General features: G+C 44.1%; 1 protein-coding gene and 1 long non-coding RNA gene across 2 annotated transcripts in view; one reads left to right on the forward strand and one right to left on the reverse strand.

Annotated features, from left to right (window-relative positions):
- LOC135907489 (calcium-activated chloride channel regulator 1-like) overlaps window positions 1–26,644 on the reverse strand; it is a 187,096-nt gene that overhangs the window by 73,071 nt on the left and 87,381 nt on the right. Inside the window, exons 8-9 of the mRNA XM_070541073.1 lie at window positions 7,997–8,224; window positions 900–1,184 (exon numbers count right to left, since the gene is read on the reverse strand). Coding sequence (XP_070397174.1) covers window positions 900–1,184; window positions 7,997–8,224 — 513 coding nt within the window. The remainder of the gene's footprint in view (window positions 1–899; window positions 1,185–7,996; window positions 8,225–26,644) is intronic.
- On the forward strand, window positions 22,259–24,891 carry LOC139046980 (uncharacterized). The gene is made up of 3 exons (XR_011507018.1): window positions 22,259–22,400; window positions 23,810–24,019; window positions 24,794–24,891. It is a non-coding gene; the product is annotated as an uncharacterized lncRNA (long non-coding RNA).

Here is a 26,644-nt window from a genome sequence, read left to right on the forward strand (position 1 = left end):
ATTTCGTAAACTGTGTTTCCACCTACATTTTTTCCAGCATTGATCATAGCCAACAGGCTGGAATCACTCAATTCCGCACCAGAACCTGCAATGAATCAATTATTCCTAGGACCTCTCAGAAATAGAACCACCGTCCCGGCGCAGTTGTCGCAATCAAGGACAACTCAGTTTCGTTCAACCTTATCAGACATCATCACTCCCGGATACAATTGATTAATCAATTTCGCTGTAATAACTAACAATTTTTGCTGCTTTCTTATTTACATGTGTATGTTTTTACTCACTCCCTTCGGCGATATTTCAGTCTTGAGGGTACAAACAATAAAAAATAAGAAAAAGAACGCTAGTTTCATCCCTCATAGTTCATTGCTTTCCTCAACGTCACTATTGCGTGATAATAGTCTCGCAATTCCGTAAGAGGTACGTGTTTCGTTCAACCCTGCCGGGGCTGAAATGAAAACGAACATTTCGTAATTATTTGTTAACCGATAAATAACTTGTATACTCCACGGCACACGTTCATCTTCATACGTATACATTTTTTGTCAAAATTGCGTCTGCAAGGAGAGTTGGCTTGACATAAGGACTCTCGACAGAGAGAACAAGAGGATCTATCAGTATTAACTTAGCAGCCTGATTTACCGAATACTAGAATCATTGCCCCTCTCCACATCTAAAACATCCCGAACTCCCCTTGTTACGTTACCTGGTGTAGCTTTGTGCTTCATTTGTTCTTGCTTCATTTGTACACAAAGAGAACTATTATAAGGAGGGTGACAGCTTCTGTGAACATATATAACTATCCCTTTGCAGAATACATATCACGAAGGCTTTGAAGCGTGGGGACATGCTATATTGTTTTCGTTGTACAGGGTACTCGTAGATAAGAGGATACTGACCAATCGATGAAGTGTGAGCTCATGCGCCGAGCTGTTGGCTTCGATGCAGGCTCTCGACAGGTTTTCAAGGCGGTCAGGAAAAAAGTAACTTTGCCCTTTCGTTTCCGTAGCCAGCTTCTCAAGTTTCTCTTGTGCTTTGTCACCCATCGTCATTGTCACAACTTCGACTTTTGCCGCTAATAGTTGAGGCCAGATGTCCTGAATGTAGGGCTGCTCATTCTCCACACCGCCGGTCAAAAGAACAATACTTGCTCCTTCAGGACTCTCACTGGAAATATTCAGCACCTGTGCGTAATAAATACAGCTTAGATATTCAATGAATGTAATAATAACACACGTTATACCACTATTTAAAAAATTGGTATCGACATTGTGCGTGTGGGGAAACACTATGTTGGTCTTTGCGCAAGCTAAAGTGCCACCCGACAAAAAAAGTATTTCAAAATTTGTTCAGCATCATTTCCAGCATTTGCCATGCAGTGTTGTGTGCGTTGCATCAATTTTGTCGAGTGTTGTGTTTTTTTCTCTTTCTTCTCATAATAAATGTTCGCCTATGCTTGAAGGCATGCTATGGTTTGTGGGTATATATCTCCTTGACTGACTGTGCGCGCTTATCGCGGGAATGAAGGTAATGCAGCTGAGTACATCTAAGGGTCATTGATTACGTTAGGCTTCCCTGATGGCGTAGTCCATGTGTTACCTGAGCGTAGACAGGAGAGAGTATCTTTGTGATGTGCTACATTTGTACAAAACGCCCAGATTGTTTTGTCGACCTATCCTGACTAATGGTTGCAAAGAACATTTGATGCATCAAAGCCGAATTCAATACTTTGGTTCTAACTAAATCTGTGCGCTGCTGTTTTAGACTTTTTGTGTTACCACGAAAAGTAACATTTCTGCCATGCGTGCCACACCTTGTCAGGAGGAAGTGCTAGCGAGGCTTCTGTGAAGATTTTTGATGCCTAGCATTATATCGCGAGTTGGTCAAAAACATGTCAATCAAGGAAACCCTTTTCCCAAAACAGAGAAAGAATGTGCAGTTAAATCATTACGTGCGTGCCTTATAGCTGTCACGTGGACTACAGACACACACGACCTATTGTCCGCAACACCACTTGGCGCGCCTTTGAAACAGATTCTATAATCCCGTCCGATTTCGCCCTTTCAAATGCGTCATACGTAGAAACAAGAAAGTAGGCGTTAAACCTAGGCTAAGAATGCCTAAGCCGGTACTGGAAGGGCGATTGCAAGCAGATGGAACGCTACTGCAAATAGCCTGCTAGTGAGCATGAAAGGCGACTGAGCGCGTCCCAAGACGAGAGGATGCTTTAAACCGGGGCAAACCTATGTTCGGCAATCTAATTATGCCTATCTCCCTGCTCATATTTCTAACGTGCATATGAAAATACCCGACGTGGTGGCATAATGGCTGCGGTGTTGAAGTGATCAGCATGAGGGTGCAGCGTATTATGCAAGCTGCGGCGACCGCATTTGGATGGGGGTGAAGTGCAAGGACGCGTGTGCATCGGGTACCTGTTAAGAATCCCACGTCGTCAAAATTGATTCGGAGTCTCACCACTTCGGTGCGCCTCATCATCATATTGTCGCGTGAACTTGTTCATATTTCCCCAACGACCGCAATATGCAGACAATCCTTCGTTCTCCGCTACGGCGTCCTCCTCGTCCAGTTCAACCGATGTCACTTTTAACTATATTATAGCGCCTGACCTCGTACCACCACACGCTACCAATCTCAGAAACCTATTGATGTTCCATCACGATATTTTTGACTTTGGTGAAAGGTCGTTGGGCCAGACATTAGTCGTAACTCGGAGGATTCATACCGGAGACGCCAGCGTTAAGCGAAGACGTTCCTATCGCGTGTGTCATGCTGAGCGGTAAGTGATACAGCGCGAGGTCGACAAGATGCTCACCAAAGACCCCACTGCACCTCCCTGTAGTCCCTGGGCATCACCTGTTGTTTTAAAAAAGGAGGAGGATGGCAGCTGGCGCTCCTGCGTCGACTACCGTTGCTTAAGAACGGTAGTTAAGAACGTTTACCCACTGCCGCAGATTTACGACGCCCTCGAACGCCCTCACGCGTCCACCCCTTCCCATCCATCGACCCTCATCCCGACCCATTCAGGCAAAATACTTGTCGCGAAAGACTTTCTTGTGCCATGTTCGGCCAAAAAAGTCCGTAGCTTTGTTGCTTGTGTTCTTACTTCCGACGTTAAGTCAAGAACTTCGCCGGCATTGCTCGTCCGCGGACACAGCTGCTGAAGAAGGAAATGCATTTTCATGGGGTCCATACCATTACTCTGCATTCTAAAGGCTCACGTGATTGCTTCCTACTCCTCACATATTGACGAATTTTGACCCCACTGCCTACACAGCTATGAACGTATGGAAGCGAACACGGCACCGGCGCTGTCCTCGCATAGCAGCAAGAAAGCCGGTTCCGCACCATCGCTTAAGTCAGTCGCCTCCTCGCGCTAGTTCTTCATCACTGAAGGCGAATTCCTTGCTCTAAATTGAGCAGTCGCAAAGTTTCAACGGTACTCATTTGGCCGCACCTTTTCGGTCATCACGGAGCACCATGCGCTGTGCTGGCTCTGGTCCAGCAAAGACCGGACTGCACGCATTGGTCGCTGGGCGCCAAAGCTGAAAGAACACAGCTTTCATGTCCCATAAAAGTCCGCCGTGTGGCAGCAGTACGCCGATTACCTGTCCCATGATTCCATTGATCCTCCCGATTCCACCACCAGAGATTCCGACACCTGTGTCCTCGCCATCTCTGACTTGATCGATATACAAAGTCAGCCTCTCAGTGATGGAAACTTGCGGACCGTCATCGATCGCCCCCGAGCTCCCGAGCTTCTGCTCGTGGTACCTACGAGCCTTCGGTCTGCTATCATCCAGCAGCTGCTTGATGCCCCAACAGCCAGACACCTCGGTGTATACCGTGCGTAGCACCACACGCAGCGTGGATTCTTTTGACCAGCCCTTTGCTATTTTGTGGGCTGATACCTTTCTGGTTGCAAGTCCTTGCAGCCCGCCCGCCCGCTTCAGCCAACACACATTCCAGCTAGTTCGTTCTACCGCATCGGCCACAATCTCGTTGGGCCATTTCCGACTTCTCTTTGTGGAAACAAGTGGATCGCCGTATTTACGTATTATGCGACACGATACGCTGTCGCACCGGCACAGCTGACCAGCTGAGCCACGGGCGTAGCAGGCTTCCTCGTTCACGACGTCATCCCCCACCACGGCGCTCCACGGCAGCTGCTCACCGATCGCGGTCTGTCTTTTCCTTCACACGTTGTCGACAATATTCTTCACTCTAGTTCCACACGTCATGAGCTAACGACCGCCTACCACTGGCAGACTAATGGACTTACGGAACGCGTCAACAGCACGTTGATCAAGATGCTATCCATGTAGGTTTCAGCTTATCCCCGTGATTGGAACAAAGTTTGCCTTATGGGACATTCGCACGATACTGCCCGCCACGATACTGCCCGGTTTCCCCCCTTTTATCGCTTGTTTGCCCGCCAGCTCCTGCTACCTTTAAAGACACAATTTCTATGAGCTCCACACTCTCGTACAGCATATGCACGCAAAGCTACTGCACGCGCTCAAACCGTTAGTAATATAACCCGGTACCGTCTCTCTGCCTTGCAGCTGACTCAAAAGACCCGTTACGATAGCCACCACAGAACCGTTCATTGCGAGCCAGGCTCCTTGGTCCTTCTTTTGTCCTTTGCAGCCACGTCGGCCTGTCTTTGAAGCTTCTTTCCCACTGCTCTGGGCCCTAGAAGTTTTTACGCCAGCTCATCGAGGTTAACGAGGTAATACGAGGTAACCCCGTTGGATGGTCACTCGTCATCGTCAGTGTCCCCCACCGTTGTCTTGCATGTGTCCCGTCTCAAGCCGTATGTTTCAGTCTACAGCTCTTCCCTTGTCTAAGCGCCAAGACGGCGCTCCCACCGCCGGGCTTTATGTGACACGCCATTTCGGCATTCTAAAGCAGGTTATCAGCATGACGACGAAGACGACGATCGAGAGAGCTCATTCATTATTTGTTCATGCTTGGCTGTGACTTCATTTTTTATATCTTGTAAATATAATTTGACGAAATTTCTTTCTTGGTCGCATTATGTATGGTTCCGACGTTAAATGTAGAGATATTACATTTGATCAGCTAGTCCATACGCACCATTATTGTCGCACTCTAAAGCTGTCAATTGCTGACCTAGTTGTATTCTCTCGACAAGAAGAATGTACGGTGCCCTAAATCTGCTGCTGCCGCAACAGAATTACTTGCGCGACATCAAGTGCCACTAATGAACAGGGCACATGTCCATTTGCCCTGTCACTCGAAAAATAATGGGAGTGTACACCAGGCTCTGTAGCGCCGATGACATGCAAGATCGTAACATACTTCCGACATATTTCAATCTGCATCTCAGTTGCCGTATGGTGCCCACATCACTGGCGTGCTAAAAGCTACTGAAAATAAATACGAGACGAACACATGCAGCAGACATTGCGTTCATTGGTTGTGTTGGAATGGGAGAAGTTGAACACTGCGGCGTATCATGGAGGTCGTGCAGTGTGGCCCTATACCATGCTTTACATTGTACCAGCCTCCACGTCAGCAATCAACGACGTCCGTCGTGTACAACTCGCAGCATGTTTTCTAAGATGTCTCTCACAACCAAGCAAGTAATGAACCTACTGCAATTTTGGCCTAAGGAGTCGCCAACGGCTGCACGCAGCCAGGTAGAGGAGGATTCAAGCAGTAACACGCAGTACATGTCATGGAATACCGCAATCAAACAGACGCCTGGAGACAATTGACTGCTACACATAACGAAAGCTTACGATGTACCACAAGAGTTCCTACACCGTCCAAGCGTCCCTTGTGGGCTTGCTCGCACAAAATAGGTGCGCCATCGTAAACTTCGCCATGGTGTTCCCATTATGCTGACTCTTGCCAACCGCTGGCAAGAGCAATTCGTCACCACCTGCTGATCTATGTGGTCATTTTTGACACCAATTCAGTGAACGTTACAAGACTGCAATGGTACTGCACTTTTTCTTAGATAACCTATCGTCACAGTTATCGTGTTTTGGCTATATAATGTGTTGTTATGACATTGGTTAGCTGGGTAATACTATGTACCCTGTGTACTAAAGACGTTAGCTTTATTATTTTATTTATATTAAGACTACAATATATATATATATATATATATATATATATATATATATATATATATATATATATATGTATATATATATATATATCTATATATATATATATATATATATATATATACCGTTCTTTCGGAAACGTCATGTATTCCGATATTTTTAAACCCGTGAGCAAAAGTATACGGCTCACATGGTCGTCGAAAATATTGAATTTCATCGTAATATACAAGCATAGACAAGAATTAACGAGTCCACAGTAAAGTTCGCAGTGCCATGTCTGGACTGCAGTACTGACATTTAAGTTGTGTTCTCAGTCAGATTAAATAACTTGGTTTTATCACGCTACCCCTTATCACGCTACATGCTTCATTGTTATTCTAATAAATAAAACATAACTCAGGCATATGCCCGCGTTCTATGTTCTCTAAATAAGACTCGTAAAGTTATATATAATAAACATAATCGCTACATTGGAAAAGGTTATGCTACTCCGGGGATCCGTTGACCTAAACTGTTGCGCTGCAAAGAGAGATGGCAAGGATGATAAGCTATGGTCGCATGATGACCAAATCAAAAAAATGGCTGTGGCTTAGCTAAGGTTAAGCCCAGGATGCGAAGCATACTAGCCTTTATTTTAGTTGTTGAACCACTGTTTAGCCAGGTGAACTCCTCTTGCTTGGCTATATTTGGTTCGGCTAGACGAAGAAACAACTCATGCGTTACTCTGCTTCGCATTCAAGAGTGGAACGCGACAGCGTTCCCGTCGACCCGCCAAGGGGTGTAAGACAATGGGCTACGGCGCAGCGACTACGCGCCCCGCATTGGACGCGGTGAGCGTCGAGCAACGCAGCGTTCGGCGCGGCAACGAAATGTGCGCCTGAGCAAGCGACGCACACCTGAGCCTAAACAGCTCGTTTCTAAGGCAACACCGCATTCACTAGAGGCGCTTTTGTACCGCTTTGAAGCATCGTACTCGTGGCTCAGTGGTAGCGTCTCCGTCTCACACTGCGGAGACCCTGGTTCGATTCCCACCCAGCCCATCTTGCAAGAGTTGAGCCAAAGCAACCTAGAAACAAGCGCAGCTTCTTATATATCGTCGCGAGCGACGGCGCAAGTTGGAGCCCCGTTTCTCCTCTGTCGTGCCGTCAAGGTGTCACGTGGTATGGCATGGGGTCAGAGGTCATTGAAGGCGACACCGCCGCGCCTGAGGAGCTGGGTTGAGCTCTTGTAATATGCTTCGCATAAAAAGTACTCCTGGTGAGGAAAGGAGCAAATACTAACAACACTTAGTGCGCCCTCCGAAACGTAAGATTATGAAATCTGGAGTTAATATCCACCCAAACAATGCAAAAACAATTACTGTTGCGTATTTTGTAATACAAGGCATTGCAATTGGTACACATGCACAACACGTTCGAAGACTATAACTGGGGCTGTCCTTCGAATCAGAAGATCTACAAACTGAGGAGGGGATTCGACTGCTGGCATCGGGATCGAATTTTACATAAATAGTAGTGCGGAGGTCCTACTTAACTAAACAAATGTTACGAAATTCCGCCTCATGTAGCCGGGTTTTTGGGACAGCACTTTTCGCATAACCATCACGAAATCCACTGTAACCCAGTGAGGCTTTCACTGTGTGTAATATTACGTCAGGCTGGCTATTGCCCGCACTGCATAAAGGAAACACGTGCTTTCTTCTTTAGTATTTGGAATTAAAGCGTCTAAGAAACTGATATTAGACCTTATCGCTAGAAGCACAGTGATGTAGAAGTGATCTATAAAACGACACGCTATATATAAAAATGGATAAGGAAAACGTTCAAACTGGAGAAATGAATTGTTTATAGCTAATGCATGTGCGCAAAAATACGCACCTCTAGAGCGCGCTGAAGGCCACAGCCAATGCACGTACGGCGATCCGGCGTCAACTTATTGACAGCTTCCCGAAAGCCTTTTACGGTTCGGTGATTGACTGCCATCATCGGGTGCTGCACTTTTGCGGTTGTGCTGAATGTGACAATGGCGAGCTGTACCATGTTGTCGAGCGAACGCAGAAGGAAGCCGTCAACCGCCTCTTTTAGTGTTTCTAGACGCCTATGTTCCTGAAATGCAGAAGACATGACATGAAGAAATGATCTAAAATAGGCGGTGCTCTAGAAATGCAGAAATAATTATTCACTGAGTTCTGCTGGATTTCTTTATTGCAATGTCAAGTTAGAAAACATACGCGAAAGGGGAGACAACTCATGTGGCTTAACGAGACGATCTTAGTTTTCGTGTACTTAGTAAGGGGAAGCTCCAAATACTGTTCTTAAAATAGCTCCAGTAGAAACACAATGAGACAAAGAAAGCTGACTAATCTTTAGAATGCGATATGTTTTTATGTGAGTAAGTGAATAAAAATGTTAAGGCAGACCGAATGCAGGACCACATATACAATTTCCAGTTCACTATATATATTGTTTACAAAAACTGAAATAATTTTCTAAGGTTGCTTTCTGCCGGAAGAATACAGTGCTCGATAGTGAACCTCTGATTTTACTTTGATACCGCGGGCTGCAGTAACCAGTCAGGGTGATCTAGGTCTGGCTGCTCTCTGGATGTTCCCTGGCCAGCAGGCGACAAAATGAGGTGATGAGCGATGGCCGCCACATATTTGGGGACTTGACGGATTGCAAGGCTGGCTCTTGAGACCTTTTACCTCGCTCGGTCACTGGCTACGGTGACAATCGGATTGCGTCACTTCTAGCGGTATGGATCTAAGGTTATAACGTACGTACGTATGTACGTAATGCGTGCGTACGTATGATGGGATGGGCAGCGTTTGTGAAAAACGCTAAACATCGTTCTTCTGTTTTTGATAGCGATACCGTTGACGTCGTTGCTGAACCTGTTGGGATCTCGGCCCACGAGCTTCGTACTGCGGCTGTGATCTACGCATCGTACACCACGGTGCATCGACGCAGCTGTCAACTGTGATCGCTACGCACGGCGCTTGCGTCGGCTTCTGGCTCACGTGATACCTGATTCGGTACCCGCTGGCGGCTAGCTATAAAAAGGCCCTGTGGATTGTGCATCGTTGGGATTTGCGGCGTTTGTGAAAAGCACTGAACAACGTTCTTCTGCCTTTTATAGGTGAGTGCAGGATCGTAGCGTTGCAAATTGTACCGCAGTGCACGCCGCAAATCCCAAGCCCAGAGCCTGTGATTATAAGCGTACAGTATGCGTGTTGACATTGTCTCATATCGACAGCTGATCGGTAGCCATAGCCAGCGACTACAGTGTAGCTGCAGTGAGAGGCTTCGTTTTAAAGCCACTGCTGGTTTCTTTGCTACATGGTACCCGAGAGGGCGACTGATTGTTCTTGTGTTTTCTGTGGCTCATCTCCTAATCTGCTGCCGTGCCATTGAAGTCAGTCGCGGCCCTGAAAAGAGAGACAAGGTTCTTGATGCCTTAAAGAATGCGAAATCTGCGCGTAAAAAATTTCAAAAACAAATTAGCAGTGAGATGAAGGACATTTCATGAGGTATAACTGACCTTAAGAAACGCCTTTCGAAAGTGGAAGCTTCGCTAGACAATTCTTTGGGAAATGCCACAGTGTTATTCGAAGTCAAAAAAGGTGTCGATGACATCAAAATCGATCTTTCATCATTTTCTGATAGGCGGGATTCTGTACCTAAAATAGTTAAACTCGTTGATGACATCGATAATCAGATGCTCAGAAAAATTTGATATTCAAAGGGTTGCCTGAGGCAGAGAAAAAAGACTACGAGGCTTCTCGAGTTGTCATTGAAAGCTTCTGCAGAGATCACCTTGGCCTCGAGGTAACGGATATTGACCGTGCGCATTGCATTCGATCTCACAGGCAAGAGCAGCACCAGTCAGTAATAGTGAGGCTTCTACACTACAAGACAAAATCCAGTATTTCGGCTCATTCGTGCAAGCTAATAATTTGAAATTGAAGGTTTGGATAGATTATGACTTTTCAGCTGGAATACAATTCATGCGCAAAATACTTCGCGACTTTGCTAGAGCGAATTGTCAACCCGCTGAAAGGTTTAAGCTATCTTTCGATAAGCTACAGATTGGCAGGAAATTGTATCGGTACCAGCACTCCGAGGGCAGGGTCGTGGAATGTGTCCAGTGAAATGCAAAGCCATGACGCAGTCGCCAAGCGCAGAAAGACAGTGGAGCACCTACATTTTCTACAATTTCCGCCAAATTTCGTAGCATCCTTAAGAAACAAGATCGGCTTACTTCCCTCATTCTCGCTTGTAATGCAGATGTTATAATTGGAACCGCAACGTGGTAACTCCGGAAGGTAGCAATCTGAGTCAGAAATTTTGAATTTATTCACTGCTTTCGAAAGGGCCGTGTGTATAGAAAAGGAGGCGGTGTCGTAATAGCAATAAGAAAGCACATAAAGGTAAAACACATACCTACTGATAGTATTCTTGAAACTATTTGGGTTACATGCTATTTACCAGCTATAACTTTGGTTATTGGAGCATGCTATAGGCCACCTGACTTTCTACAAAGTTTTTTTCGGAGGAACTGCAGTCCGTATTAGGCTCCATCCAATCCGAATATATTAACTCTCCCATCGTTTTGGCCTGCGATTCTAACTTTTCAGGCATAGAGTGCTCAACCTTAAAATCCCCTAGCACACGCCACACACCCGATTCTGCAGATTTTGTTGACCTTTTAGAATATTTTCAGTTGTCTCCACTCACCGAAATCCCTACGCGGCACAATGCTGTTATTGATGTGTTTATAACAACTCACCGCAAACGTGCTACCGTGGATCTTATAGAGTATATCAGTGACCATCGTGTCATACATTGTGTCATACAGAACGGAAACCGCGAAGAAACCGTGACAAAAACAGTTCTATGACTATTCTAAAGCACATACCGAAGGCTTCAACTCTGAGCTTCTTGAATTTTACCTGTCATTCACGCAAACTTATGAAAACTGTTCATTGCAAGATAACTGGATTCGTTTTCGTGACAATTTGTTAACCCCGTATTCAGAAATGCAGCTTAAGTTGAAGCCAATGGTTGACTGATGTAAATGGCGCCTATCGTAAACGTGCCAAAGGAAGCCCAGTGAGCGTCTTTGGGCACGTCAACTCCAGACGTCATTTAAATGAAGTCAAGCATGGGCTTTAACTTAAGTTGCATTGCTGAATACAGGGGTAAGTCTCCGGGACTGATAAATTCCAAAAAGATAGATCTACGAAACAGCAGACAAGCCATGGTTTACTATTGAGATTAAGCGATATTTGAATAAAAAGAAACGTTTGTTTCGAAAAGGAAGAAGCCCCAAATCTGTTGAAGCCAAGTCAGAATATTTATCCTTTTCTAAAGAATGTGCATTACATATTGAGGCTGCCAAATATAAGTTTTTCAACCAGGATATTTCGCAATTCCTAAATACAGATTAAAAAAAATGTTGGAAGGTCATTTCACCCGCACCTGCAAAAGAGTTACCTGTTTTTCCACTGAGTTTGGTGCTGCAATTGATGTCATGGATGTTGCTCAACGGTTTATTTATTCGTTTGTGGTGTATTTAATGACGAAAAGCTCCTAGACAAGTCCTAGACAGTTTTCTGTTAGTTCTCCCCTCATGGAATGTATAACTGTGACAAGTGGCGGTATTATGAAAGCTGTGGAGCGTTTACCATCGTTTTCTAGTCCTGGCCCTTACGGTGTTTGTACTAAGCTACTAAAAAGGACAAAGCTCAATTCTGCTCTTATACTTACACTATTGTTTCAACAGTCTTTCAACACCGCCGAAATTCCAGACCAATGGGAATTGGCACATGTGATACCAATATGTAAAACCGGCGACAAAAACAAGCTAACAAACTATAGGCCTATATCTCTCACGTCTATTGTATGCGAACTATTTGAACACGTGTTATCTTCTCAAATTAAGCAGTACATGGCTAGCAACCGCATTCTATTTGCAAACCCGCGTTGTTTTTAACGAGGCCAGTCATGCGAATCCCAGCTTCTTGAACTTACTACAGACATTTACCTTAACCTTCACGAACTTACACAAACTGACGTCACATGTATAGATCTTGCTAAAGCTTTTGACCGTGTGGCTCATAACCGCCTCATATATAAAATGAAGCTGAATAAAGTTGACAAAAAAGTAATAAACTGGGTTAAAGAATATTTAAGTAACAGACGACAAGATGTCGTAGTCAATAATGTCCGTTCGCCATTTCAACCTGTTCACTCCGTTGTGCCTCAAGGTTCCATTTTGGGACCCACTCTATTATTAATTTCTACAAATGATATTCATCAGGGTATAGACTCCGAAATCCGGTTATATGCCGACGATTGCGTTCTGTATCGGTCATTAAAATGTAAGGCTGACTGTGATAAATTACAAAATCTCTTGAAGAGGATTAAAATACGGTGCTCAGACTGGCAAATAAGCATGAGTACCTCTAAAACTAAACTTATGAGATTTACTACTTGCAATAAAATTATGAAAAACACATACTTTCTTAATGGTGATGCTCTAGAAACTGCAGAATCATTCAAATATCTAGCTGTTCATCTTTCTCCGACTTTGTCTTGGCAGAATCATGTGGGTTGTATTGTTTTCGCTGCATGCAAATCTCTGGGCTTCATTCGTCGAACGCTTCGTCAGGCTAATAGTGATTCCAAGCTTCTCGCACATACCACCGTACTTCGTTCAAAGCTTGAGTATGCCTCATTTATATTGAACCCGCACCAAACGCATCTTATTAACAAATTAGAATCTTTTCAGAGCAAGGGAGCGTGATTTATTACAGGTAACTATTTACAACATTCAAGTATCACCAAAATAAAACATGACCTAGGACTCCTCCCATTGCAGACTAGAAGAAAGATCCTCGGCTAACTTTCCACCATCAGCTATTTCATCACATTGTATATCAATTGTTCTCCCCCCCCCCCCACCATGTAATGCCAAAGCTTGGCCTTTAGGGTAAATAAATAAAAAAATATGTATCTGCATGTGCGGCGGAGAGAGAAAGAAATAGAGCTAGACGGTGTGTCGAGCTCTCAATCATGCCTGCATGTTATCTGCATTGCGTTCCGCGCAAGTTTAGTCCATGAAGTTGTGCCTATTTGGTTTATCTGTCTCTGGTTTTCATTGATGTGTGCTAAATATAGGCCGTGTATGTTAAAGGAATGGTTGAGCAATGGCCACGCATACATTGCTGAGCAAATGAAACGCGATACCCGGAGCGCATGGCTGCGGCGGTTGTTGTGCCACTGGTGAAGTCGCATGAAGCCGGGTTGGTACATTGTGGTATACGCTGACGGCGAAAGGGTTCGTGACGGAGGTAAGCTGTTCCGGCAGAAAGTAGTTCTCTGTGTGTTTCACGGTGGCGCCGCCCATTGCGCTACAAGCCGTGGTTTCTGCACTACGCTAACGTGGTCACAGGAACTCACAGCGCACACGTTTCACAGGAATTCGTTGGCTATTATTTCGCAATGTGCTAGCACGGCTCATGGTATGAAACTACGGCCAAGGTGCTTGAGGCGTACTGCGCGCTCCCTAAAACAAGGTGATGAACGTGCACATAAAATAACTCATCAGCTTTTGTACTCTGAGAGGAAGGACGAGAAGCGAAGCTGTGTGGTGTTTTACCTCAATCAACGAATTTATGTATAGGTAGTTATTACTCTAAACACACGTTCGGGCCGTTCCAGGGTTCCGTAAATCCTGCCGATAAGGTCGCCTAGATGAATATGACGTAACCACAACACACAACGCCCACGCGAGCGACGATATGTGTTGACCGGGGCGCGGTGAAAGGAACGCACGAAACAAAACACGTTCCTTTGTCATTTGCAATTGAGCATACTTCCTAGTAAATTTGCAGAATAAAACTCGGACGGACTAGACATTTACTCTACAAGTAGGAGGCTGTCCATTTCCCTACCGGACATGCCCATGTATTGACAACAGACGGGAATCGCACAATATTTACAACTTTACTGTGAACTACGGAATCAAGAAAAGTAAATGAAGCTCGGCGTAATGTTAGAGTCAGTATTAGCGGCTCAATGTCACTTAATTTCTTTCAAGATAGTTTGGTTAAAACAACACTTACAGCCGCCCCGTCTGTAACCATACTCCCTCCGTACGCTTCCATGTATTGAGGGACGAAGCTTCGGGCCACGACACTGCCGCAATGTTTCGGTACTCACCAACTGCTTTTCTAGAGGTATGTTACTATCAAACTCACTGTTACCGTATCAGTAATGTTGGCCTTCTAGCGGTGTCCTGGCCACCCAACTATTTCAAATGGTCTTGCACTTCTCTTGTCTATGTTTTGCGACTGTTGCTTTTGAGTGGGGATGTTGAGGAAAGCCCCGGACCTATGACAAAGGTTCAAGAAGAGAAGTTAGATGGCGTGGCCGAAGCTGTAAAGCGCCTTGAAGCCACCAATGCAATTCTTCTCGAATCAATGATGAAAGTTCTAAATATGCACGCAGAACTTAAAACAGACCACGAAAGCTTAACCGAACGTGTACAGGAACTGGAAAACAAATAAGAATCTGCTTCATCTGTTCATGCCCCAACAGCTCTCGAAAGTGGACTTTATAGCATCATTAACAATATTGATAATCTAGAAAACCAGTCACGTAGATCAAATGTTTTGTTTTATGGTGTTACCGATACTAATGAATCCGAAAGCTGGGAAAGATCAGAGCGACTTGTGCATGAGTTCTGCGGTGATAAGTTTGGTGCCACTGTAACTTCGATAGCTAGGGCACACCATGTGGGCCGTTTTTCAACTGTGAAAAAAACGCGCCACAATAGGTAAGTTCTTCAAAAATAAAGAACTTGAGGCGTTTTTATGTAAAGGCAGCAATTTGAGGGAAATAGGTTTCAGCATAGAACGTGACGATTCCCAAGCTGTTCGTGATAAACGCCGGAAATTTCTGCTGTTCTATCGATCAATTAAAAAGAACAAGGTGACCGCGTGCCTTTAACGTTCGACAAGCTGCGTATCAATAATGATACCTATATGTGGGATGTCGCGGGTAGCCACGCTGTGCCAGCTCATTATCCCACCACAGCAGGACACGTGCCGACTGTTAAGTATTCTTTAAAGACTGCGTCATTTTTGCCTAATGTGTGTCCTAATTTTAAGAGCAATACCACTTTCCTTTTCACAAAAATTTGAAGTGTTCTTTCCAAAACTGTCGCGCTTTCTTCGCTCGTAGATTCTACGGGCGCTTCACTTCTAGTATTGACTGAAACTTGGCTAGACGATACCGTTCCGGTTGAAAACATTCTTCTGAGTGAATATGAATTTTACTTTTTCCGGTGTGGCAGAAAAAATAGAAAAGGAAGTGGTGTCCTCATAGCCACAAAGAAACAATTATCTGCTGTTCCCTTCGCTGATGATACTTTCCTCGAATGTGTATGGATATGGTGTAAGTTCGGAGTTACTGCTGTTGTTATTTGTGCTTTCTACCGGCCTCCCGATATGTCTGGTAGATTCTTGGGTGAATTCTATAGAATACTCAGCGACTTACATATGCGTTTTCCTAACTCCATTCTTCTCGTATTTGGCGATTTTAATCTTCCAAACATTGAAGGGCCCACTCTCTGTGTTAATTCCAGGGATAAAGAAGCCCACAGCTTTTTTTATTCCTGCTTAGATTTTTCTCTTGCTCAACTTATTAACAGTCCTACCCGTCGCTCCGCTACCACGGCAAATATCCTTGATCTTGCCGTAACAAATAACCCGGGCGTTCTTACTGATATATTGCATTTAAATGGTTTATCCGATAACGACATTATCACCGGGTGCATCACGCATCCATTTACTGAAAAGAAAACTACCATTAAGCGAATTCATTGCTGCAATCGCGCAAATTTTGAGATGATTAACCAGGAACTACACGCCTCTGAGAACTTCCTGGCTCAGTGTTCATGACGCACAATTGAACTAAACTGGCTGTTGTTCAAAACCACCTTGTTTAACCTTGTTGATAAGTATGTGCCAATCGTGACCATCCGAAGTAATAAAAACACCTTGGTTCACACATCGTCCTCGTCGTCTTAATAATAAGACAAAGCGTTTGTATCGCCAACCAATGACCACACGTCCCCTGACATCATAGAGCAAGTACAAGAATTGCGATAAAGAGTATCAGTCCCTCCTTAGAACAACCCGTCGTAATTTCTTCAGTCACGACCTCTCTACTATCTTAACCAATAATTCTCATAGATTCTGGCGGATTATCAATCCGAGTTCCTATCCTGACAAAGTACTAATTAATGCTGACGGACAACCAGTCATTGAAACTGAGTGTTCGCAGCTTCTGAACGACGCATTTTCATTAGTGTTCACCAATGAAGATATAACGTCTTCGCCAATATTAGAGCCATTGCCTAACTTTTCCATGCCAGAAATTGTCATCAGTGAATCTGGTATTCTTGCCCTGTTGAATAACCTCAAAACTACTAATAGCTATGATCACCTTCGTTTCAATAATAAGATACATAATAAAGCTTCTTTAAACATTTTTGCAGTGTTATCGGCTCTGTATTCACATTCATTATCATTTGGCATTATTCCTCACGACTGGCAAATAGCCAAAGTTATACCAATTTTTAAATCCGGTGATCGCTCTGTCCCGCATAAATATCGTCGTATGTCATTAACTATCAACATATGTAAACTTCTCGAGTGCGTCATACATACACAAGTCATCAACTACCTAGAAGACCATGATATCATCTTCAAGTACCAGCACGGTTTTCATAGGGGTTTTTCATGCGACACTCAGTTCACCGGATTTGCTAACGATCTATTTTCCGCATTTAACGAAGGATGCCAAGTTGACGGAGTGTTTCTTGAGTTCTTTAAAGCTTTTGATCGCATTCCTCATCAAAGGCTGCTAATAAAATTAACACAAATATTCACCCAAACGTTCTTGTATGGATTAAAGATTTCCTCTCCAACAGACAACAATTCACCTGTGCTAAAAGCTGTAACTCTTCTTCTGTTCCTTTAACATCTGGAGTCCTCCAGGGCAGCATACTTGGTCCTCTACTTTTCTTAATTTTTATTAATGATCTACCCAAATGTGCCTCATCTCGAATTCGATTATTCGCAGATGATTGTGTTATATATCGTAATATTAGTAATGACAGTGACCGACCTTGCTTACAAGCTGATACTGATGCGGTGACCACTTTGTTCTTCTCGTGGTTGATGTCTTTAAATACGTCTCAAACCAAGCTAATGTCATTGACCAACCATTCCACGCGGCTTCCTACCGCCTACTTTCTCAATAATGCTAGAGTAGAGCTTGCGCCACCTTACAAGTATCCAGGCTTAACCTTCAGTCTGACTTGCCTTGACATTACCATAGTAACACCCTCTTAGCATCAGCTAACCGCTCAGTCAGTCTTGTTAAGCGTAACCTCAAGCACGCACCTTCAAACTTAAAGAAACTTGCTTATATCCCGCTGATCCGCCCAAAAAGTATGATGCTTCTGCCATATGGGATCACAATCAAGCATACATAATCAAAAACATTGAATGTCTGCCAAACTATGCTGTTCGCTTCACCTTTTCCGTATATTCACGCTACACCAGCGTCACATCGTGAAAACAACCTGCCGAGTTGGAATCACTATTACGTCGACGCTAGTGTGCTCACCTAACCTTACTTTACAAACTTCATCATCATTCCACGCTTCGCGATGGCTTTCGCTCACCACCCCCTGCAGCTTTCCCGCGCCGTGACCAGGCTAACAAAGTAAAACGCCTAACATGCCGCTCATCGCTACACGCAAAATCATTTAGTCCTCGCACAATAGTAGAATGGAAAAACTTAACATCACTCATAGCTACTGAAGTTAATTTACCATCTTTCCAAACCATGTTGCAAGAACATTAGTGGTAGCAGATTAGTTATTACTTATTATTGTATGTACATATTAACATATTATGTAAAAAAGTTATTGTTTTCTTGACGTAGTGCATATACCCCTTGTAAATATTTATTTATTTCATGTTCCTTGTGTGTGGTGTTTATTTCATGTAGTTTTATTTCTTTTGTATACTTCATGTTTTTGTCCCCCGCAATGTAATGCCCTCGCATGATGGCCCTTAGGGGTAATGTAAATAAAGTATTAAATGGATAGCAGACGGGAATTCTGTAACGCTTGCAACTTCACTCTGAATTTATAATTATGACAAGTAAATGTAGCTTGGCGCAATGATAGATACGTCTTTGAAAACAATTGCGGTAAGATCTTTCTTTCAAAATACGTAAATTTGATTGAGAGGTAAAGGCCATTCGCAAGAAACAGGAGACAAAAATTTTTTTCAGGTTAACTTGACGCGTAGACGGACGTACATCGGCCACCGCCAGAGGGTAGCTATACACAGCTTCGCTGTAGGAAGGTTTACCTCAGTTGTGGCTATATGCACGCTAGATCTGTCCGATGCTAGGACTTCATAATGTGGCCTCAAGCAGCCACGACGGCCACCTTCCGGTGGGACACGCTGTCGGAACAGGTGGACGGCGAGGTCAGTACGCGCCAGACAATTTCTCTCGCCGTCAATGGCCGCCAAAAGTTGATCTACAGAGGCTGCGTGAAGCGGTCTAAGAAACCTGGACCGTTTATGGCTCCCCAGACATTTTCCATCACATTCATGTAGGTGCCCTGCGGTGGCCAGTGTAGTGCCATAATACATCTTTGCTCCAGAAAATGAGTCACCGACACTGCCACATGGACAGGGCTTCAGTTTAGCCTATTCTGTCTACTCTCCTGTTCGAGTGCGCCCTCTATATGGCTCTCCAAACGCTGATGGCCCATACAATAATGCTTCCTTACTTTCTTTAGAACTTTTATCAACATCCTATCAAGTTTAGTAACATCCTATTGACTTTTACTTTTTAGTAACGTTTGTCAGAAGAAAGTTGGTTACTTCTTTTCTAACTTCAGTATGTAAAAAGAAAGTTACTAGAAAGTTAAGACACACTATTCTAACTTTTTAAAAAGACGATTCAATAGGAAGGTAATAAAAATAATTATGTTCTTAAAGTACATAACCCAAGTTACAAAACATGCATGAATATTATTCAATAAGGTTATAATTATTCAGTGAACATAGCTGGTGCAAGACAGTGTTGTTTCATGGACAGGTGTAACTTTCCACAATTTGCAATCAACTTTCTAGTAACACTGGTTACTACAAAGTTGTTAAAATGATTTAGTGAAAAATGAACATATAACAGCATCTGAACTATAAATGAATATGCAAAGACTGGCTGCATTAAAAAAAATGTTTTTTTTTGCACAGTAACTGTTTTCCTAATTTTTAATCAACTTCCTAGTAACAGATGATAGTAGAATGTTCATAGAAAAAAAAATGCTTCTAATACCGGACGCTAAGAGAAAATATGGTCTCACCAATTCAAGATGTGGGCACGTATTCTCGAAAACACGACAGCTAGTGCCATGGGAAGCGTGTATATGAGCGGTGATCATGAATTTGTGCTCAGTAGGTGTCAAAGAAGCCCGTAGGCCATGCACCATCGCAATAGACGGCGCGCTGATCGGCTCGTGTTCGCCAACTAAAGCGGGAGACACACGGTCCGATTTAGTGTCCGATCCGGCGTCTGACGCGCCGAAACTGCAGCCCGAATCGAGGTGTTTTGCCGTGCCGAAGCGCCGGATCGGACGTCCGGCGTGCGACAAACCGGGCAGATTTTCATCGTTCGACGTGTCCGACAACTGCACCGTCGTCTGGCCGCAGCCATTGGCAGCGCGGCTGGCATGTGACGTTCTCTGACGTTCCCTCCACGGAGGAGGTGCTGGCTTTCCGGTTTCTCGCAGTTATTCTTTTTCCTTGCCTGCTGCAGTTTGTTTCTGACATGAAATAGTTACTAGTTCAGTAAAATTATCTCGAACGTGTGCCTGTTACGCAAACCAGCGCCTTGTACACTAGCGCTAAGCTACTGGTGAGCTCGGGAGCCGCGACGCGAGGGCATTTCGCGAGCAGACATCACACACCGACCGTCTGAGCGAGGCCGTTCGCTTCGCTTGCACGTTTGCCCTTCGCAACGACTGCGTCGAGTAAACCAATTGTATTTAATTACGGCCGACCTAAGTGTACAGTGTTCATTGTTTTGGCAAAAATAAGCACTCTTCGACGAGCTCGGACTGGATCGCAAGCGCCGTCGGCTGCAGCGTCCGCCTAGCTATGCCTACCGGCCCTATCGCTGGCTTTAGCGGAGCCGGCAGTGGACAACCCGCCGTCGTGAAGTGTTCTGTCACTCACAGGGGCATAATTTTATCGACAGCCTTCGCGTAAAGCGAAGCAGTGTGGTGCAGAGTTGTTTATATTGCGTTTCTCGACGTAAATATCAACTCAAGCTGGGGAGTTGGATGTGGGCGCAGCTTACGCGCCGCTGATGCCGTAGCATGCAGCGCCGCACGTCGGATCGGACACCGAATCGTACCGCGTGCGTCTGTATAGCTCGCTCATGGTTCGGCTGAAGTCCCCGTATACACTTTATAAATAAGGAAGCCTACCTAGGCACTGTAAACCCAATTATTGGGGCCTAAATGCCTCTCCGCCTCCTACTACGGCTTCCTTTGAGTGACAGTCTGATCTCGAAGGCCATGCTTTTGCAACCTGCATGCACCTGAAGCAATTGCGAATCTTGAAGGCAACATCTGCTTAGTTTTTATTATATATACATTTCCTTAAACTTCGTATCACAAAGTACAAAGTACACACTTCTGGACCAAATAAATTTATTAAAAGACTCTATCAAATGTTATTAGGAAAAAACACGCAATTTTTTCATTTAAGATACATTTTTCTAAAAAACCGCAGAGTGGCGCTACTGTAGTATTTGTTTGGTCGACACACCAAGGTCGATCCAAATAGGTCGCGAAGCTTCGGGCGAAAAGCGGTTCAGTACAGATCGTCACCGATATCAGCATGGGGGGTTATGGGAGCAGCGATTGAAGCGCGACTATGTTTGGAGGGAACAAACATTGGGAAAGAAAAACGCGTTTTTAATTCAAACGAGACACAGTTAGATTCATTCAATGAAAATAAAATTCCTAGACAATTTTATACATTCTTAACGAGTTAAGAAAATACAAGTTTAATTTTATTATTATTAATAAATGCATTTCTTTTAAGCGCCCATCGCTACAGGGGGCGTTGACGCCACTATCACTCGCAATGCAACGCACGTCTTGAAATGGGCAGAAAGGCGCACTCGTATCACCTGTTGAAATACGCCCCCCTCACAGTTTGTGCTTTCTTGCTTGTCAAAGTTTGTCTGAATTTGGTGACGTGGGTAGCTTCATTGCTTCTTAATCTGTTCAGTCAAATGTAGTGAGTTACGACCGCCAGATAATTGTGTAGTTGTTTTCGGGCGACCGCGCTGGCCGACGGGCTTGGCATCCGACAACAGGATCAGCACTCTACACCTAAAGCTTTCGTCCGCCTCCAAAGAAAGTATGTTCTGTGCAGGGATGCAATTTCGACAACTGTGCGGCTGGCCTTTTCCTGCACCGCTTTCCACGCTGAAAGCTCGAAACACCCATCCAGTCGAATGGCAGGACATTCGAATATAAAGCTCTAAAGGAAGAACAACAAAACAAATTTCGCGCCTTCGAAAACAAAATGACGTCACTTCTGCTTTTAACGGACATGGCGTCACATTGTTTTTTCTTCCGCCGGAAGTGTTCCCACCACATACAGATGGCGCTAAGCCCCATGGACCGCCGATGGACCGCCATGTTTTGAACGTATGGGCTCCTATGGAAGCTTCGCTACCAGGTACATTTACCTTGGACACACCACGTTGGTTCTCGTTAGTGCTCCCTGCAGTAAGGTGGTATTTGAGGTAAATTTTAGAAGTGCCTAGACAAAACGTGCTGCTTGTTATGTGCAGTGACCATCCCAAACCCTCCGGACTCGTGTAACGCCATTAGTTCGCCGTGTGTTTCGAGCGATCCACCAGTGCCGTCAGTGAGTGCCCTAGTACAGCTCCCGTCCGAACTGCCTTTGTTCTGCCGAGCTGCCTGCCGGCGCTCTCGTCAAAAGTCTGGCACTGGGGCTTCGAATTGTAGTGTTTGGAAGACTGTTGAAGGTTGTGCTTTTGTGGAGCTGGAGTTCATCGGCAGTTCTACAGTGCTTGCGCCAGAGAAACGTCGGTGCTTCTGTACCTGTTAGACGAAGGAGCGTTTGCCAAGTCTTGAAAGGTAAGCAAGTTTGGCGCTTGCGCGCATTCTTGAAGCTTATGATTTGCGTAATGAGCGTTGTGTAACTAGCAAGAGCAAAGCGCTTTCCTATCGTATGTTAGCCATGTTGCTGTGCACATTTAGCAAGCAATTTCGCGAAAGCTTCCTCTGATGTTACAGCGTACTTGCATTCTGCTACCCGCCTTGATTGCTATGCCTGAATGGGCACACAATTATGAAAACACATTGAAAGTTTGTGTTCGTTCGGCAGTGCGTAATAATTTGAAGACTGCGATTTTGTAGCAATACTTACCCCTCGATTCTATATCACTCTTCTCGCCCACCGCTAACGGCCGACAGCTGCAGTACGTTGCACGGGCCGGGGCGTCGGTCAGCCTACTAACGAATAGCGCAAAGGAATACCATCGCTACAAAATCGCGGTCTTTAAATTATTACGCAAATTTTGTGCACAATGAGATGTTATAAACACACCTTGCATGTACATGAAAAAAAGGTTTACAACAGAGATGACATATATGCATGGGCACATATATGTGTCAATAAAATACTCGAGCCTCTTTCTGCCTACAGAAAAAAAAGTTATGTCTTCTCGAGGGCATGGCTGCTTGTAATAATGAACCTCTAAGGGAAGGTTTTCTCTAATCCCTATTTTTGATATCTAAATGCTTATGTGGCATGTACAAACTGCTTGCATCCATTTCTCATTGGGATGAGCTGTCTGAAATTTATTTTCAGTAACAATTGCAATAATTAACTACTTTCACCTGTCTTCTAATGACTAAAGTTCTATGCTTCTACCTTGACAAACCTTTTGTGAAATTAGTTTGATGAGGCCCAATATACAGCGCTTTCTAAATTGAAGGTATCAGTACCTATTAAAGACTACGCTAACTATGAAAATGCTGCTTGCGTATATTGTTTATTCACTCTGTCAGACAAAATCTTTACACCCAAGTGCAGTCAGTAAATTTAAAAGTGCATGCCTGCAAGGGGAAGTCAGAATTGTATTTGAAGACGATTGCATCTTGTTTGATAGTTCTCGAGCACTTGTGCGCCACTAATCGAGCACAGCTTGGCCCTATACTCGATGAGGCTTGAAGCTTTCAATGTCTGCTAATCACCAAAACAGCACCAGATCTCACTCTGTGTCAAGGGGTGGCACACATTTGCTTAGTTCTAGGCAGATGCATGTCTTTCTTTCGCATTGAAGTTCCCAATACTTTCTAGTCTTACGTAAAAGTACACAGCTCAGTACAATGCATGTATGGTATACGTAAGGCTGCTTTGTTCTTTAAACCGAATCAACAAGAAGCAGCGACTTCCGTTTTTGCAAACCTTACCCTACTTCCTAACATTCCTTGATCAAATGCGTATAAAATGAATCTTTGGTTGTTGTATTCTTTCACAGGTAGACATCGGTGACGGTGTATACGTTGAAAAGGACCTGCTGAAGAGGCTGTGCCTGGATGCTAACAACTCAGGCTTTCACTTCGCGGAGGGCCTCCTTAAAGCTCCTTTTTCAATAGAAGACGTTGAAGGGAGGTCCTTCTTTGGGCGGCTGTCAAATGCCTTCCACAGAAGGATCCGTTGGATTCCAAGAAGGTCAACACCATAGTAGGTATGTATGTCACAAAGAAGCATCTTAATATTCTTTGTGCAGTTTTGCACAAAACTCCTTTCATGGTAATTTGAATGCTATCTTAGGGTATACTCCTTTCTTTCCTGCTAAAATAGCTATTAACCTGATTATAATAGCATATTATAATGCAAGCTTTGCCACCATAACTAGAAAATTGTCATTACTGTTGGCATGTGTATTTTTGTGATAGAGGCCCTGGTCATGTGAATGCACTGATAATATAATATCCTGTCTTGTGGAAAGCTAACATGTTTAGTAACAAGCTCACTTTGACAATGTCTGCCTGCACAACAAAGGCATTTTGTAATCTTGCTGTAGAACGTCCGTAATGCCTGTTGAACTGCTTACATGTTGCTTGTATCATTTCGTGTTTCTTAAGTGCAACATAAAAATCAACTCTTCTATGTACCTGTGTCCAAGCAAAGCTGCAGCATAGTTATGACTGACACCTTGCCTTTCCTAAGATGATTCAGACATAAAACTTCCATGTACTAGTCACAATACGAATATCGAAGTTCATTAAACTGAAGTTGATTTACAGCTTTTGTTTGTAGATGACAATTGGTACGATAGAGTTTATGTGTCGTGCATCTGTTGGTGTTATGCACATCCATCACGCTCCCAGCTTTAATGCACGAATTCAGTCATTTCATGCATTTTTAGGACTTTGCACAAAACAGGTGGAGATGTTTATAGCTGTAGCATGTCACTGTAGCAAAACTAATATATTACCTTTTTTCTTCTCATTTCTAGACTACACAACGCAACATTTCAGCCTACTTCCAGGGCAGCTGGAGAACTCGTCCTCCTTACTAGCCCGGGGATATTAAATGGATGTGTTCAAGCACAAATGGAAACCCGTCTTCTTCTGTTGCATGACACACCTAGCCACTTGGCAATCACTATTCGCCAAAGATAGATAGTTGACAGGATGTTACTAGCAAGTCGTTAGGATATATAAAGGTGGTTAATAAATAGTCATTGCACAGTTTTTAGGAAGCAAATAAAAATTTTATTCAGAGATAATCAAAGCTTACTTTTGCAATATATAATTGCAAAAGTAATAACCTCTGGATAAAATTTTTATGTACTTTCTAAAAACTGTGAAGCGACTATTTATTAACCACCTTTATACATCCTAACGACTATCTAGTAATATCCTGTCAACTATCTGTGGCGAATAGTCGACAGGATGTTACTAGCAAGTAGTTAGGATGTATAAAGGTGGTCAATAAATAGTCGCTTCACAGTTGACACTTTCTAACGACATAAGATAATAAGCAGTCGGTAAGAATTCTATCGACATTTTATATCTATACTTTCAATTCAATATCGGTGGCCAATAGTCGGCAGGAGGTTACTAGGAAGTTGTTACGGTGTCTAAAGACGTTTTATAGAATGTCGATAGGTTCTAGTAACATTTGTCTAAAGACGGTTTATAAAATGTTACTAAAATTTTTTGTAAGGGGGAGAAGCGTCTGGTCATATCCACTCGCTGAATATTTCCTCCTTCAAGTCTGCAAAAATTAGGTTACGTTTGTCGCTGATACATTTGTCACGGGAACGAGGGGATCGGAGCTTCGAAGCCAACAGCGCAACGCCACAGCCTCCTCGTTCACCAGCGGTTCTGTTTCGAGTCCTGCCTCGGCGGATGTTGGCCGTGGTGAGCGCTCGACCCGACGTAATGAAGTTTTTGGCTACCCACAGAGTGGCAAGCAACAGAACCGTGTGCAAAAGGGCGCATGCTTAAAGCACTCACCATCTCATGTTTACCTTTTGCATTCGTTTTATGCTTTTCTTCTGCGTTTCTGCTGTTTTTATTTGAATTCCCTCAAATGGTTGTTTGCGCCAATTGTTATCGTTATCCTTAGAACGCAATATGCTGTGACCACCTTAGCGCTGCTCCGAAACATGACGCCATGGTAGCATATCCCGTAAAGGGGAATTAAAATCATTCGTCAGGCGTGCACAACCAGCCTCCCGCCAAAGTACGACAGCGGCAAATCCTCTTTGAGCGCCGTGGCAGACCATCGCGCAATATAAACCATATAAACCACGGCTCCCAGCGCTCCGGCTGAGCTAACGCGAAGTCCAGACCAAACGACTGTCGGCCGGACGCAGATTTCCTGTGACACCAACTCTGTCGCCCTCAGCGTATACCACAATGCACCAGCTCGTGTTCATGAGACCTCACCGGTGACTCAAGAAGCGCCGTCGGCCTTGCGCTCGGAGTATCGCGTTTAATTTGCTCAGCCCTGTTATTAAATATCTTGTTGCTCTTATGTTCAACCGATACTATTTGTTGTGTGAAACGTTTTGATGGTAATAGGCAGCGTGAATCAAGAGAAGCACCATCAGCCGAAAAAGAAAACTTTCTGAATACGAATTCAAACAGGCCGCCAAGAAATTTTAAGCCTTTAAGACGTACCTGCTTGATATCCTTCTTTTCCGCGTCTTCCCCATTGGTGACTAAATGCCACTTCATCAGTGTCGCCGGTAGTGGAGGTTATGGCTGCGAGCAGGCATCCTCGACTAATCGCTTACGTGCGATTTCTCGTCTTGGTATCGGATGCTTCGGAGGGTGGTTTTTGCGCTGTGCAAGGT

Source organism: Dermacentor albipictus, chromosome 6 (genome assembly GCF_038994185.2).
Source record: "Dermacentor albipictus isolate Rhodes 1998 colony chromosome 6, USDA_Dalb.pri_finalv2, whole genome shotgun sequence".
Taxonomy (NCBI): Eukaryota; Metazoa; Arthropoda; class Arachnida; order Ixodida; family Ixodidae; genus Dermacentor; species Dermacentor albipictus.